General features: G+C 41.9%; 1 protein-coding gene across 2 annotated transcripts in view; it reads right to left on the reverse strand.

Annotated features, from left to right (window-relative positions):
- The window catches only part of mfsd3 (major facilitator superfamily domain containing 3), a 28,262-nt gene extending 13,756 nt beyond the window's left edge, over positions 1–14,506 (reverse strand). Inside the window, exons 1-2 of one of the 2 annotated variants that reach the window (XM_080894437.1) lie at positions 14,401–14,506; positions 13,081–13,905 (exon numbers count right to left, since the gene is read on the reverse strand). In XM_080894437.1, the coding sequence (XP_080750563.1) occupies positions 13,081–13,780 (700 nt within the window). In that variant the 5' untranslated portion in view covers positions 13,781–13,905; positions 14,401–14,506. Of the gene's footprint in view, positions 1–13,080; positions 13,906–14,365 lie in introns of both variants that reach the window. The other variant, XM_080894436.1, reaches the window with a different exon arrangement.
- Positions 14,507–15,640: the final 1,134 nt, after the last annotated feature.

The raw sequence follows: 15,640 nt of genomic DNA on the forward strand, positions 1-15,640 counted from the left end.
ATACAATGAGTAAAAGACGCATTATCTACCGTATACATCTGACTAAGCATTGCTATTTTCACCAACGGTAAATATAAGAGACACTTTCTGAATACACATGCCTATTCCAATCACAGTCAAATATTATGAGGGTGCTGTATCAAACTGTTTAGCCTGCAACACTGAAAAATAAAACATGGTTTTCCTGGGATGACGACTGCAGAATCAAATGCGGAACATGTGGCGCACCCAGGCCTATTCCTGGAAAGTGTCAATAATAGATGCCTGACAAGAAAAAGAATACCCTCAGTCACTTTATCAAACGGGGGCCTAGCACTTTTCCTAAAGCACAAAAAGGAAAACACAACAAAAACACAGAAACTTCCACAGATGAAACAGACCGCACAAAGACCTTTCAGTCAAAATAAAAAGTTTCTGTCAGGCAGTAAGACTTTCTCTGTGTGGTATTGAGTGTGGGGGTAATGTTCTGCTGAACATTACAGTAAAATATTCAGTGGTGCCGACTATACGCCATTATTATATTAATGGAGACTGACTTCAGAAAGACAGTGGGACCAAGGAGCTGTATGAGTGACAGCTTGGCTCCCAGACTGCTGTCAAATACGACACAACACAACCGACGACTCACTCACTCAGTCAGCCAGGAGACAAACAAAAATAGAGAACGAGGGGGGGGGAAAAAGACAGATGAAACAGACTGAAATGAAAAAAATAATAAGAGAAAGCCGAGGAGCTAGGTAGGGAGTGCAGCAGCGGAATTAGAGTGTCACTGCCGAAACAGCGGTGTGACAAGCCTGCGGAAATTCGGGGAAGGAAACGTGGATTCTCCACGTCTCCCTCCTCTGTCACTCATATTTTACTGCTGGAAATTTGCATATGGTTATCAGAGATGGGAATGACCATGTTCGAGCTTGTCCTGAAAGGTCATTTAGTCAGAAAGGATTACTTCTAAAACAAAAGTGTTTGACTGTAAAATATTTGTTGTTTAGTGCTTCAGAAAATATGCGAAACTGACCCAAGAACTGCCACTGCAGCAAATCTAAAAAGGTTTCTTACATCACACAAAGGAGGGAAACCCCATAAAATGTGCAGATTTTAATAGTGGTTGATTTATATTGCTAACTTGAAATGAATAAGTCACATGTACTAACAACACATAAAACCAGAAGTTTAAATTTCACAAAGGATATCCAGAACTTGTGCATAAATAATAATAATAATTAAGGAAAAATAATATTACACTGATGCATCACTAAAAATTAATCAATGTCTCACTATTTCAAAACTATTTTTACAATAAATCTAAAAAAGTTTGACTAATTATAGAATGGATTCAGAACAATTTTGACAATTCTTCAAGGAGCAAATTCAGATTCAGAGCAGAATGTTTTTGGGTTCCCGCCACACAAATGTAAAGACATGATGCTTTCCCTTTTTCTACATCCTGATAAAGTAAATATTTTTGAGTGCTGGTTGTAAAAAACAAAACAAAAAACCCCCCAAACAAACAAAGAAAACCCAAGCCATATTTTACTGCAGTCAAAGCAATTAAACGGTGGCGAAAAGGGAAAATCTGAGTAAATGAGTGGTAACAACGATGCTGCAGACATTAAAATCCTTGAACTTTAATGCACCTCGTGAGGAAAAAAACCAAAACACTGGAGATCATATTAGTTTTGATCATTGGTATCTTATAGAGATTACACTCATGAACAGTGACACAGGAATTTATTGTTTATTACAGTATGGCACATTTTTTTCAGCGGTCAAGTGCAACTTAAACGGTATAGCAGCAAATTTCTACAAAAAACAGTAAAATCCTTTCAGTCCACGCACTCCGTGGGTGATGTCTGTGCATTACTCACATTTTAATCTGTCATCCTCTGTGCTGAACTGTTCTGAGTTGCATCAACTGAGCAATAACCATGTTAGTCATAATAAAGTAAACACTGGCAGCAGCAGTACCCATGATGCCAGAGTTGTTTACCCATGGTTCTGCGCTCCTGTGCCTGTCTGTCTGTTGTTCAGCTCAAAGCTCAGAGCTTTCACAGTCCTGCCTTCAACTAATTATTTCTTTAAAGGGGGGAAGGGGTGGTAACATGCAGGCACGCACACACACACACACACACACACACACACACAAAACAAGGCTGATTATTCCTTTCTATAAATATTCTCAAAGCAACAATTGTCCATTTCAGCAGGGATTTCATTAAACATCCGCTAAGATTAAACAGAGTGGAGGGAAAATCAGAACGAATGGAACAAGACTGAAGGAGAGAGATGGCAAGAGAAGAAGAAAGTGAGGAGGGAGAAATAAAGAAAAGGTGAAAAACTAAGAGAAAACAGGAATACAAAAAAAAGAAAAAAAGGACGAAGAAAGAAATAGGTGAAAAGGGCAAATACATAAAATACATAAAATGATATGAGTTAAACATGACTGGAGAGATAGGACAGGGATGGAGACTGCTAGAGACAGAGGAAGAGGAGGAGGGGCAGATGAACAGAGACAATGTTAGGAGGTTAGTGAAGAGGAAACAGAGGAGGAATGGCAGGCTCAAAGAAAAGTGTTTACAGAGAGAGCAGAAAGACAGCATTATTTAACATTAAGAGTGACAGCATGAAGGAAGCTCTGTTTATTCTACTAATTTAAAAAGTGCCCTATAGTAGGGTGGTGCAGATGGACAATGATCTCTGGGATAAGCAACGATCTCTTGACAACCAAGAGAATGTTTTGTTTTCTCATCAAAGCATGAAATTATTACCATCAATATTGCATTCATATGACAGTTTATCATGTCTCCTCAACTTTTTAGCTCTTGGTGTGAGTGGCCGTGAGAGAAAAACTGTAGGTGAAGAGTACAGGACAGACAGATGAGCTACTTTAAACATACATAAAGAAGTTGGAAGAAATCAAAAAGAGCCAGGCAAATGTTATGACATAATACTGTTTTAGCTGTCCAGCTGATATCTGTCCACTTCTGTTAATTACAGCAGACAACAAAGCTCTCCTGCTGGTATACTTTGTTATTTCTCTTTGTGCTGGAAGTGGGAAATAAGCTCCCCGGTGTGTCTTTTCCTCTCTTTCATCAGGAGCAGTAACACTGTTGTTTTTTGGGGCACACAGTATGAATCAGGGTGGGTGGCTAGCAAGTGCCAGTGCACAAACGAATAACAAAAATACAAAACCTGGCATTGATCGATGACACTGATGACTCATATCATTCTGATAGATATCAAAACCATTCAGTGAACCCACGTGCCCTATGGATGGAGAACAGATGACAAAAACATGCCATCATAGGATAAAAGTGATCAGATCAAGCAGGACAAGTGGGCCCAAAATATGCATAACAGAGATTTTCTCACTGAACTGGTCAACTTTTCCTTAACTCTTTACCCCCTTAAAAGTCTACTAGGAATAACCTTTGAAGCTCTCTTCTGAACTGAGAGGTTTCTGTCAGATGTCAGGCCTGCTTATAGAAAATGACTGTGTGTCCATGAGAAGTGCATCGGCTAGCCTTGGAAAAACCTGAAAACTATTGGTCATTAAACCACGTATTTATTGAGATATACAGAAATATCAAAAAAGCGTCATTAAGGATATAGGGCAGGTCATCAAATGTCGCCTTTATGGGGGAAAGAGTTAAGCCTCTCGGTTGTCTGTATAAGCGTGTTTGCAGCAGACGGGGGATAACTGGTTATACGTATAGGGATCACAGACAGATAAGCTTGAGATGAGGGGAAAAGGTCAACGAGGACATTGGGGTGAAATGCTGACATTCATGCTGCACCTTAAACAAAAGAGCTGGCAGAGCAGGTCCAGGAGAGATCACCGAGGACACACAGTCAACATTTAGTGACCCTTTATCACTCCCTGGTGAAAGCAAGGTAAAAGGAGACAGGTTCATACATACTACATGTCTCAGCAAAGCACTACACACACTCTCTCACACACTCACACACACAAACATAGGTATAAACACACACACATACACCTTCAGCTCTTTGGGTTCCCTCAGGACAGAAGAGTAAACAGAACCCTCTCTGAACACAATTACATATAATCCTGTGTATATTAGGCTATTGACACAAACAAGTCCCTGCAGATCGATGCAGATGTTCCCCATGGCCCGTAGGTCTCACGAACACTGAACACTGAACGATACATCATCACTCCAACTCAAACCTGCTACATTACTGGGCTGCTTATGCTTGTCACTTGTGTTTATTTTCTGAGTGCAGTATTACTATGCACATCCTTTCCATCTTAAGGCAGCTGCACAGTTTCCATTTAGGTTTTTAAAGCATTTCAAGCAATCAGGGGAATATCCTCAATAGTTGTCAATTAATAAAGGCAGCTGATGTTGATTTCAGTTCATTAAGGCAAATCAATCATAAATACCTGTGGTTCATGTGGTAAAAAGGAGGATTTATATCTTTAAATGTCTAAAATGATCATGCACCCATGGATAAATGTGTTTATTTCTCTTTCCATTTTGCTCTCCGTTTCTCAGGGCACCATGTGGCGGTTGTTCATTAATTCATCCCCTCCTTCAGCCTCCCTTCCTGCAGGCCTTCCTTTTCCCTCTGGAAAATAACCCCCACTCTCTCTCCAAGTTTTTCTCTAAATCTGCTAGCTAAATCTAATGCAGCAGTGCTGCATTAAATTCTTTCCTTGCAAACCTTATATATTTTTTAAATTGCTGAGGCATTGATGCAACTTTGTGGTTATCCTGGAGGCATTAGTTGATGGTGCCAATGAGCTGTATCACAGTACACTGCTGCAGTTTCTCATATTATGTTTCCTAAATTCATATATCCTCAAAGCCATTTTTTGAGCAGGAAATGCTAAAGTTAAAAGCAGGAACAAAGCTTCACTTCTACTGTTCATCCATCCATCCTTACACCTGAGCTGTTTCCTGGAGAAAGTCACCAGGGTTCACACTTGTCAAGCATACAGGGCCTCTGTTTGACAAGTGGTGGACTGCAAATTGCTGCTCTGATGTATTTATTTAGTATTTAAAAATTCTACTTATTATAAATAAAGGTGGCACAGGCACACTTGTACAGCAAAAAGTGCTTATATGGACACACAATCAGATTTTAACTTCCTCTATATTTATCTATTCATACACACTAAAGCATCTGTATTCCAAGGATAGAAAGCTGACTTTTAGTGTCTTTAACACATTCACATACATATAGTATCTAATAAATCAGTTCGCCTTATACCCACACTGATGTCCAAACACTCTTTTGTTTAGCCACGTGCACTCGTAGTATCGTGACTTAGCTAAATGTGTTTTCCTATGGATCAAATTCCAGCTTATCCGATATTTAATGAACTGATGTAAAGGAACCTCATGGAAGTTTGCTAACAACCAAAGTGACCAAATGCACCATGGGAATATTGGATGACAGCAGGACATCAAAATGTTTGTGTCCAACACTGAGCTTATTTGGAACTCATATCCACCATTGTTTGTCTCTTTTTTTTTTTGGCTTTTTCCCCCATTTTCTCCGTCTGCTTCCCTCCCCCTCGCTCCCTCCGTCCATTGCTCTACCCAGACAGTTCTCCCATCATGCCTGTAGCCTCAGATGGCACAGGGGTCACAGTTCATACACAAGGCTGCCAATGATTGGCCACAGTGTTGGACGCAGCACAAACTCAGAGTTCATTAGGGATAGATGAGGGAGAGGGGTGTAAGTTCGTATGTGTGTGTGTGTGTGTGTGTGTGTGTGTGTGTGTGTGTGTGTGTGTGTGTGTGTGCGCGTGCGAGTGTGAGAAGTTGGGGGTTCAGACAGGCAGATTACCGGTCTCACACAAACATACCCACATAGCCCTTGAACAAAAACAATACTGTCTCACATAGGCAATTATGCTGGCACATCTAGGCCTAATCTAAAATATTACACAACCATTTATTTTTTGTAATGCAAAGAAGGGGGATGTTTAAATCAAACCAATATGAAAACCTAACAAGTGAGAAGACTTTAAATGTATATCAAAGGCATTTATTGCTGTTATCATTAGCATCAGCCAATGGCATGCACGTGTGTGTGTGTGTGTGTGTGTGTGTGTGTGTGTGTGTGTGTGTGTGTGTGTGTGTGTGTGTATGCTATGTAACGGAGAGAGTGTGGGGTGTGGAGGGGGATGCTCCCGAGACAGATTAGGGGGTCCAGCCAGCCTTCATATTTTGTCTAGTAGTATCGTCTGCTGGGGCTTATCCGATTACTGAGCCACCCTTAACACTCTCCCAAAACAGACACACACACACACACACACACACACATATATATATATGTACATATACACACACACACACACACACACACACACACACATATATATATGTACATGTATACACACACACACACACACACATATATGTACATGTATACACACACACACACACACACACACACACACCTCAAGACTATGAAAATATGAGGAGACAATTATATTCCCACCACCCACGCACAGTGTAAACACACGCACAGAACCACACATCACCAGGATGCGCCATCTTCCATTTCAGGTTCTGAATGCCACAGACACAAAGACACTCTAATCCTTACATAATCCCCTTCTGCTACCAAACACCAAACTCTGGCCACATCAACTCTCTCTCCCCCCATACACACAAGCTCAACTATTTCAAAACTACTTTAATTTTTTTCCCTTTCTTTTCTTTTTCTTTGCTTCTTGTTGGAAGAAACTTGTTCAAATTCAAAACTGTGCATTCAATTAAGAATGCATTTTCATCTCAACTTTGTATGTGTGTCACTGTGACTTTAAAAACAACTGCTTTATCTGTCTAACGTCTCCATTTCCCAATGTGCACGCAGGACATGCCTTGCAAGGATCACTTCTCTAACTTCTTCACTGCGCTTGTGAGTGCAGTACTCACAGAAACACCACCAGAGACATCTAGTGGTGATCTTTGGGCCCTACATCAACACAGCAGCGACTTCAGAAATTCAAACTGGGACGAAAAAGGGCTTGTTTCTAAAAATTCTGCATTTTATTGCCTCTGGAAAGTTAGACTGGACTGAACAGAAAAGAAATAAAAACAAATCAAGTGTTTTTATTTCTAAAATTGGTATTATAATCAAATACAGCTCTATGTTTAATACTTATTTATCCTATACCGGGACTTGGTACAGCCTCTCAATTCATCCATTCTCTTAAACAAGCCTCCCTTTAAGCTTTGCGCTTATGGGCCTCTCATCACTAACAGAAGGTTGAGCAGCAGGTGGGCGGGGTTTCTGTACTTGCACCCATCCATCCATCCATTCTCATCCTTTTTAGGTTCGGGGGTGGGGGATGACACAAAGACACAGACAACCATTCGCACTTACATTCACACCTATGGGCAATTTAGAGCTTTCAATCAAGCTAAATTGCATGTCTTTGGACTGTGGGAGGAACCCACGCAAACACAGGGAGAACATGCAAACTCCACACAGAAAGACTGGTGGAATTAAACTCAGGACCTTCTTGCTCTGAGGCAAAAGTGCTAACCACCGTGCCACCATGCCGGGTGCCACTTGCAACTTTTACCATGTTAAACCATGTTAGAGGTATTTCCTACCTTTGACATGATACAAAGGCTGAGAAAACTGCTAAACTCATACATAAACTTTTTGATATAATAATCCGACACTGCAATAGTATAGACTCGCTGGCCACTTTGTTAGATACACCTGTTCAACTGTTTACTAGCACATATCTAATCAGACAATCATATGGCAGAAACACGATAAACTTAGGCTTGTAGACATGATCGAGTCAGCCTACTGAAGTTGAAGTGAACAGAAAGAAATGAATTTAAGGGTCTTTGAATGTGTCATGGTTGTTGGTGGCAGACTGGCTGGTCTGAGTATTTCAGGAGCTGCTTATCTACAGGGATTTTTTTTCCAAACAATCATGTCTAAAGTTATGGAGAATGGTCGGAAAAGGGAAAATATCACAACGTTTCCCAACCAGAAGCCGTGGGTGGATAAAACCATCCGCGACGCTCTGAGATCCCGCACCGCTGCCTACAACACGGGACTCATGACGGGGGACATGGACCCGTACAAAGCCGCGTCATATAACGTGCGGAGGGCGGTGAAAGAGGCGAAGCAGCGCTACGGGAGGAAACTAGAGTCACAACTCCAACAGAGTGACTCTAGGAGCCTGTGGCGGGGACTAAGGACAATAACGGACTATAAAGCACCAACAACCGGTATGACGAACGCGGCCGTGACTCTGGCAGACGAGCTGAACACTTTCTATGCTCGCTTCGAGGCTGCAGCTAAGGTCTCCAACAATGCTAGTGTTAGCGGCGCTAACGGCTGCAGACAGGAAGATACTGCCAGCACCGGAAACGTGCTCGTCATCTCCGAGCATGAAGTAAGGAGAGCCTTCAAGAGAGTGAACACCAGGAAAGCAGCAGGACCAGACGGCATCCCAGGTCGTATCCTAAGAGACTGCGCATACCAGCTAGCTCCTGTGTTCACTGAGATATTCAACATCTCTTTATCTCAGTCGGTGATCCCCACATGCTTCAAAGAGTCCATCATTGTTCCTGTCCCGAAGAAACCCCACCCTGCTTCTCTCAATGACTATCGCCCTGTAGCCCTCACCTCAGTAGTGATGAAGTGCTTTGAACGCCTGGTCAGAGACTTCATCATTTCTTCACTACCAGACACACTGGACCCACTACAGTTCGCTTACCGTCCAAATCGTTCCACAGACGATGCCATCTCTCATCTCCTCCACACATCACTCACTCACTTGGACACTAGAAGGGGGAATTATGTTAAAATGCTCTTCATAGACTACAGCTCTGCATTTAACACCATAATTCCCTCCACACTCACCACCAAGCTGGAGCATCTGGGACTCAGCTCATCTATGTGTCAGTGGATCTCCAACTTCCTAACTGGCAGACCACAGGCAGTAAGGATGGGCGGACATGTCTCAGCCTCCACCACTCTCAGCACTGGAGCCCCCCAGGGGTGTGTTCTGAGCCCCCTGCTGTACTCTTTGTACACATATGACTGTGTGGCCACTACCAGCTCCACCACCATCATCAAGTTTGCTGACGACACCGTCGTGGTGGGCCTGATCTCTGATAACAACGAGACGGCCTACCTGAAGGAGATTAGGAATCTGGAGAACTGGTGCCAGAGGAACAACCTCCTTCTAAACGTCAGTAAGACAAAGGAGCTGATAGTGGACTTCAGCACTAAGCAGGAGAGGAACTACCAGACCCCCGTCATCAACGAGTGCCCAGTGGAGAGAGTGGACAGCTTCAAATACCTCGGAGTTCACATCACGCAGGACCTGTCATGGTCCTGTCACATCAACACTGTGGTGAAAAAGGCCCGACAGCGTCTCTACCACCTCAGACGCTTGAGAGACTTCCAACTGCCCTCCAAGGTGCTCAGGAACTTTTACTCGTGCACCATAGAGAGCATCCTGGCGGGAAACATCTTAACCTGGTTCGGGAACAGCACCATACAGGACAGACGAGCTCTACAGAGGGTTGTGCGGTCAGCTGAGCGCACCATCCGCTCCGAGCTCCCTGACCTGCACTCAATCTACAGCAGGCGGTGCTGGACCAAGGCCAGGAAGATCGTGAAGGACCTCAGCCATCCCAACAACAGACTGTTCTCTCTGTTGAGGTCAGGAAAGCAATTCCGCTCCCTGAAGACCAACACAGAGAGACTGAGGAGGAGCTTCTTCCCGCAGGCGATACGGTCTCTCAATCACACCACCACACAGTACTGACCCACACATATGGTTCTTACACACACACTGGACTTTCTGGACTTTGGTTTTGCACAACACTGGTCACTATATTCTTCATTTCCGGTTAATACTTGTACAGCTGCTGTTATTGTGTATATATTTATTTATATTTAGATTTCTTCATACATTCTTATATAGTTCTATATTGTGTATTTTGTTGTACAGTTATTTTATTTTCAACTTTAATTTATATATTTATCTTTATCTTATTCTTCCCAGTTAAATTTACCCTTCATTCTAATTTGTGTTGTACAGTTATTTCATTTTTAACCTTAATTTATATTTTATTCCTTCCTAGTTAAATTTACCCTTTTTAATTTTTCATATTTATTTCCTATCTTATTCATAGCCTTTTCCTTTTTTGTTCTCTTTAGGTCACGAGCAGTTGTCCAAGCATTTCACTACATATCGTACTGTGTATGACTGTGTACGTGACAAATAAAATTTGAATTTGAAATTTGAATTTGAATATCCAATGAGCAGCACTTCTCTGGGCTAAAATACCTTGACACTGACTATGTCAATACCCATATGACCATAGTGAACTCATCTTTTTGGTACACTGGTTTCTTGAAGATGACAAGGAGTTCTTTGTACTCAAGCGCCCTCCAGAGTCACCAGATTACAGTCCAAAAGAGCACCTTTGGGATGTAGTAGAACAGGAGATTCACATCATGCATGTCCAGCTGACAAATCTGCAGCAACTGTGTGATGCTACTAAGTTAATATGGTCCAAAATCTCTGAGGAATATTTCCAGCAGCTTAATGAACCAGATCAATGAAGAATTAAGACAGTTCCAAAAGGCCAAAGCAGGTCTAACTTGATACTAGCAAGTAGGGCTGCCACGACTAGTCGACTAGTAACGATTACGTTGACTATTAAAATCGTCGACGACTGATTTAATAGTCGACGCGTCGTTTGAAGCTTTGTAAGATCCCAAAAGACGCAGGAATAAGTAGTAGTATTTAAGAGTGTAATAACGGACTGAAACAGAAGATGGTAGCACTGCATGTATAAGGAGGCGAGGAATTACAAACCCCTCATCATCAGTGGCACACCAGTGGAGAGAGTGGACAGTTTCCGATACCTGGGTGTCCACATCACTCAGGACCTGTCATGGTCCTGTCACATCAACACCCTGGTTAAGAAAGCCCGTCAGCGTCTCTTCTTCCTCAGAAGACTTAGAGACTTCCATCTGCCACTGAAGGTGCTCAAGAACTTCTACTCCTGCACCATCGAGAGCGTCCTGACGGCAAACATCTGCACCTGGTTTGGGAACAGCACCAAGCCGGGGTTCAAGGCTCATTAGAGCCGGTGAGAAATAAAGTTATAGTTTTTACACAGCTGAATAAACGTCAAGCAGACAACTGATTATCAGAAGTGTGAGATGCTTGAGAATATACTCCGGTGTCCTGTTATATTTTAGATAGCAAGGAGCAGACGAGACTGAGTTTATTAAACTCCACCGAAACAATCTACAGATTTCATTAAACTTTAATAAACTATCATCTTGTCTTTATTTTTAGTTAGCATGTACCTTAAACACTTCAAGTTGGAAGCCAGGGCTCTAGAGTGCGACCAATTTGGTTGCAAATACGACCAAATTTTTCAGTGGTGCGACTAAAAAAAAACCATTTGGTTGCACCTGTGCGACCAACTGTTCGGGTAGCAAAAAAAAAAAAAAGAAATCTGCAACCTTCCCTGTGGTCAACAACAGACACATATTATGCCCCTATCGTGGACTAAACCAATCAGAGATAGTAAGGGGCGGGACCTCTCTGATTGGCCGTGGTCCAGTTGAAAGTGCAGGTGGGAGTGGGAGGTGAGTAGCTTGAATAAAGCGATATCAATTCATTAAATCCTGAATAGACTTTTAAATATAACTGTGTTTGGCCAGAAATCCCAGATTCTCAGATTAAAGCTCACAAAACCATTTCAACAACAACCAAACAGCAAATGAGAGCAGGTACACGGATTCCACACAAAGACGTAAACACAGAGCGGACCGACTCATCAGAATCAACTTTGTCTTTCTCGGGCAGCCCGTAGACGGACACGCTGATCAATGTCGTCATGAATTTTGCTGTTTTGCTTCCACGACTATTAAAATCACACTCCATGCACAGCTAGCTCTCTCTCTCTCTCTCTCTGTACTTCAAGAACAGTTTCCCGTCTCCAATCTCTGTTTTCTGTATTATTCATTCGCTTATTACCCACCAGTCTACCGTTGTTTACAGCGCTGTCGGCTGCTGTCTTTTTCTTTTCTTTTTTTCACTTAAATGACCTCGGACAAGAAAGCCTATTTTTTCTGTTGTTCAATACTGAAGAAATTTAAACTTTATATGCAGAACATTGTAGAATATTTTTAAGGTTATCTGCTATAAAAAGCCAGACCAGGAAAATCTCCTTCATGTTTTTCTGTGTTTTATTCTCAGTTACTTTCACACAAAGGCATCTGCTGTGATGTTCACAATTCTGATGAAGTCAGTACTGATAAATGATCAGAATTATAATATTTCTGACTGTCTGGGGCTAAGTTGAATCGAATCGGGACTTTGAAAACCAGAATCGAATGGATTATAGAAATCAGTGATGATACCCAGCCCTAGTGAGCAGCCTAGGCACGACAGAAGTGGATGTAGCTGTAATAGGAAAAGAACTATTGCTAACTTCTCTGTTAAGTTAAGGCCTGATCCTTCTGAAATTCATAGCCAGTGCTCTGACACGGTGTCATCAATCTTTGAATGCTGAAAAAGCACAGTGTATCCAGAAAAACACATTATATTATATAAATTATTATAAAATTTGTGTACGCCTAACTTTAAAAAGTTAGGCGTACCGGTACGCCCATGGCAAAAAGTTAGTCTAGAGCCCTGTAAGCTAATGATATTTATATAAGAGCAGATGCATGCTGGTGCAATAAGCTGTATGTTTTACGTTCAGTGGATGCATGATCTGATTAGTCGACTAATTGCAAAAATAATCGGTGACTAGTCGACTATCAAAATAATCGCTTGTGGCAGCCGTACTAGCAAGGCATTCCTAATAAAGTGGCCAGTTAAGTGTATAAGTGAAAATATCAAAAAAGGAAAATTCTGCTTTAAAAAGAAAAAAAAAACCATACACTATGAGAGAACAATTAAAAAACAAATCTATAACTACATTGACAATAAATACTGAGCATTATTGCCCTTCTGGAAAATAAGCGAACATTTATCACAACAGATCACTTTACCTAAACTTAAACCAGTGCTTGAATAATAATCAGACTTACCCAATTTGTATGTTAGCACATAGAGAACTGTCCAAGGTGTGCCAGGCACTGCCAGCAGCTTCCTCCACACCCTCCACGGCCGTACAGCGTCTGCTCCCTGCCCTCCCTTTTTGCTGCCGTCTGCCTGCTGGCCCCTCACAGTCTCATCATCCAACACAGGGGCCCCCCACACAAACAGGGCTACACCAGCATACACAAATGTCAGCAGCATAAACATCCAGCTCCATCCAGCCACGTCAATCACAGCTAGCAGCCCACCTCCGGCAAACACTGACCCAGCTTTATACCCTACAACTTGTGCTGTGTTCCCAAGGCCCAGCTCCCCACGTCCTTTTAACAACCCCACTGCAGCTCCATCTACAGCAATGTCCTGAACAGAGGCCAAGGTGTTCATTGCCAGCAGGGTTCCAGCTACACCCCAAATATGTGCCTCTGGGGCCAGGGCAGCACTGGAGAGGCATGTTAGAGCAAGGCCAGAGACTGTTCCCACCAGCCAGCGACGCTTAGTACCAACTCGGTCCACCAAAGGCGCCCAGAGGACTTTGAGTACCCAGGGGAAGTAAAGGATCTTGGTAAAACCGATGCGTGTGAGAGAGTGCCCAGCTCCTCGCAGGTATACAGGAAGCAACGATGACTGGAGACCATAGGGAATGCCCTGGACAAAGTACAGCAGGCCCAAGAACACTAGTTTGTCATTCATGATCTATCCCCAAACGTGACCCTGTGGTAGAGCAGACACTGGCTTGGTCCATTGGTCAGGTCATCGTCATTGTTTTGATTAAAGGGGACTCCCTCAAATGGACTGGTTGTTCCAGGTGCGCAGGCCTGAAATAAAAGACAGAGTGTGAAATTAAAGGTTGTTACAGTGAACGTCCACAGCTCATACAGGCAGCCTTAAAAGGCTGGGTCTTCACTGCTGCTTTATTGCTTCTCTGCCCAGCTCAGTTACCAGCAACGTTGCCCCAGCTAACGAGAGCCCCCTCAAAGTCAATGACTCGTGCTAATCATGTTCAGTACTGTTGTCATTGCATCTGGTTCATCGTTTACCCTGCATCACAACTCAAACACGACTTTGCATCGTTTACATTTCACTACAGGTGCACAATTTAAGTTTGTTGCCTGGCTACCGTTAGCAAGCTAGCTTGCTCTCAAGCTAAACGTACTCAAGCGATTAGCTTAAAACATATTTCATCAGAAGTCCAGTATTATTTTTGGAATTTTATTTTGACCCGGAAGTAACTAGAAAAATATCAGCGTCTGTTCTAAGCAAAATCTTAAAGCATACTTAAAGGAAAGTTAGTTAGCTCTGTGCCAGCTAACCGGAGAGGGTGCTCCGCTTGTTTTCAGTCGGGATGAGCTTTGAGGTTGCCAGATTCTGGCCAAACAATCCCCCTTTCTGCGATGCTAAACCAAGAATAGTTTCTTCCATCATTTAAACTTGTTTTTTTTTTTTGACGTGAAATGATATATACCGGCTTTTAACCTCCTAGGACCTGGCGTCCACATATGTGGGTTATTTAGACCAAAATACTCAATTCTGCTCTACAAGGGCCTGATATCCACTTACGAGGACATTATACTGCTACTGTTCTATCAAAATTTTAAACTAATATCCTCATATGTGGCTCTTATTTTTCATAAAAACAAAAATAAGGTAAAAAAAAAAAAATCTGGTAATTCTTTGTTTTTACATTCATCGGGCCCCAATATGCCTAAATATCAAAGAAAAATAAAAAATGCATGCCATGCAAGAGTTCGGGTCTTAGGAGGTTAAATATTTTTTATTTTTTTATTTTTATTTTTTTACAATTACCACGCAAGATATTTTCATTACTACCCATCTAGTAATCACATAACGGCTGAACACGCTTTCTGCATCTGGCTCGGTTTTCAAATCAACACCAGCATTTCTATATAGCACATGATGGGAAAACACGTTATATGGACTTAAGAGACTCATTTAAAATGTATTCATATTATACTCATACTACCAATGTGTAAATATTTGGCAACATCATATAAAATGTCATGGAAATGTATGTCATGGTAATTTGGGCTTTTAGATGAAACTTTATTAATCCCTCCGAGAAATTCAGTTTTTTGGTTTTTTTGGGGGGGGGGGGTTTAGATTAGGTGAAATTTTTAGATTAGATGAAAATTTTAATAATTTCTTTGAACTTTTCTTTTTACAAAGTGGATTTATTGCACAGAATACATATTTAATGACTTAGATCAGAGCATGATGCCACCACCACCATCATGCTCTTAGGTTTGAAATCCTCACATTTACTCCTCCAAACAGATATCTTGTAATTATGGCCTGAAAGCTCATTTCTCATCCAATCATAAAACATCTTCAAAAGACATTTGGCTCGTCCGTGTGGGAAGCTGCAAATTTCATTCGAGGTTGTCAATTCTGGAACAAGGGTTGTTGTTTTGGTGGGCACCCTTGTAGTTCATGGTGATGTAAAACTCACTTCACTTAGGAGTGTGACGCTGGCATTCCAGCAGTTTCCATTTCATGACAAGCTTGACCCTTGGTGGTTCCTAAACATCCTAA

Source organism: Rhamphochromis sp. 'chilingali' (assembly GCF_963969265.1).
Source record: "Rhamphochromis sp. 'chilingali' genome assembly, chromosome: 10".
NCBI lineage: Eukaryota > Metazoa > Chordata > Actinopteri > Cichliformes > Cichlidae > Rhamphochromis > Rhamphochromis sp. 'chilingali'.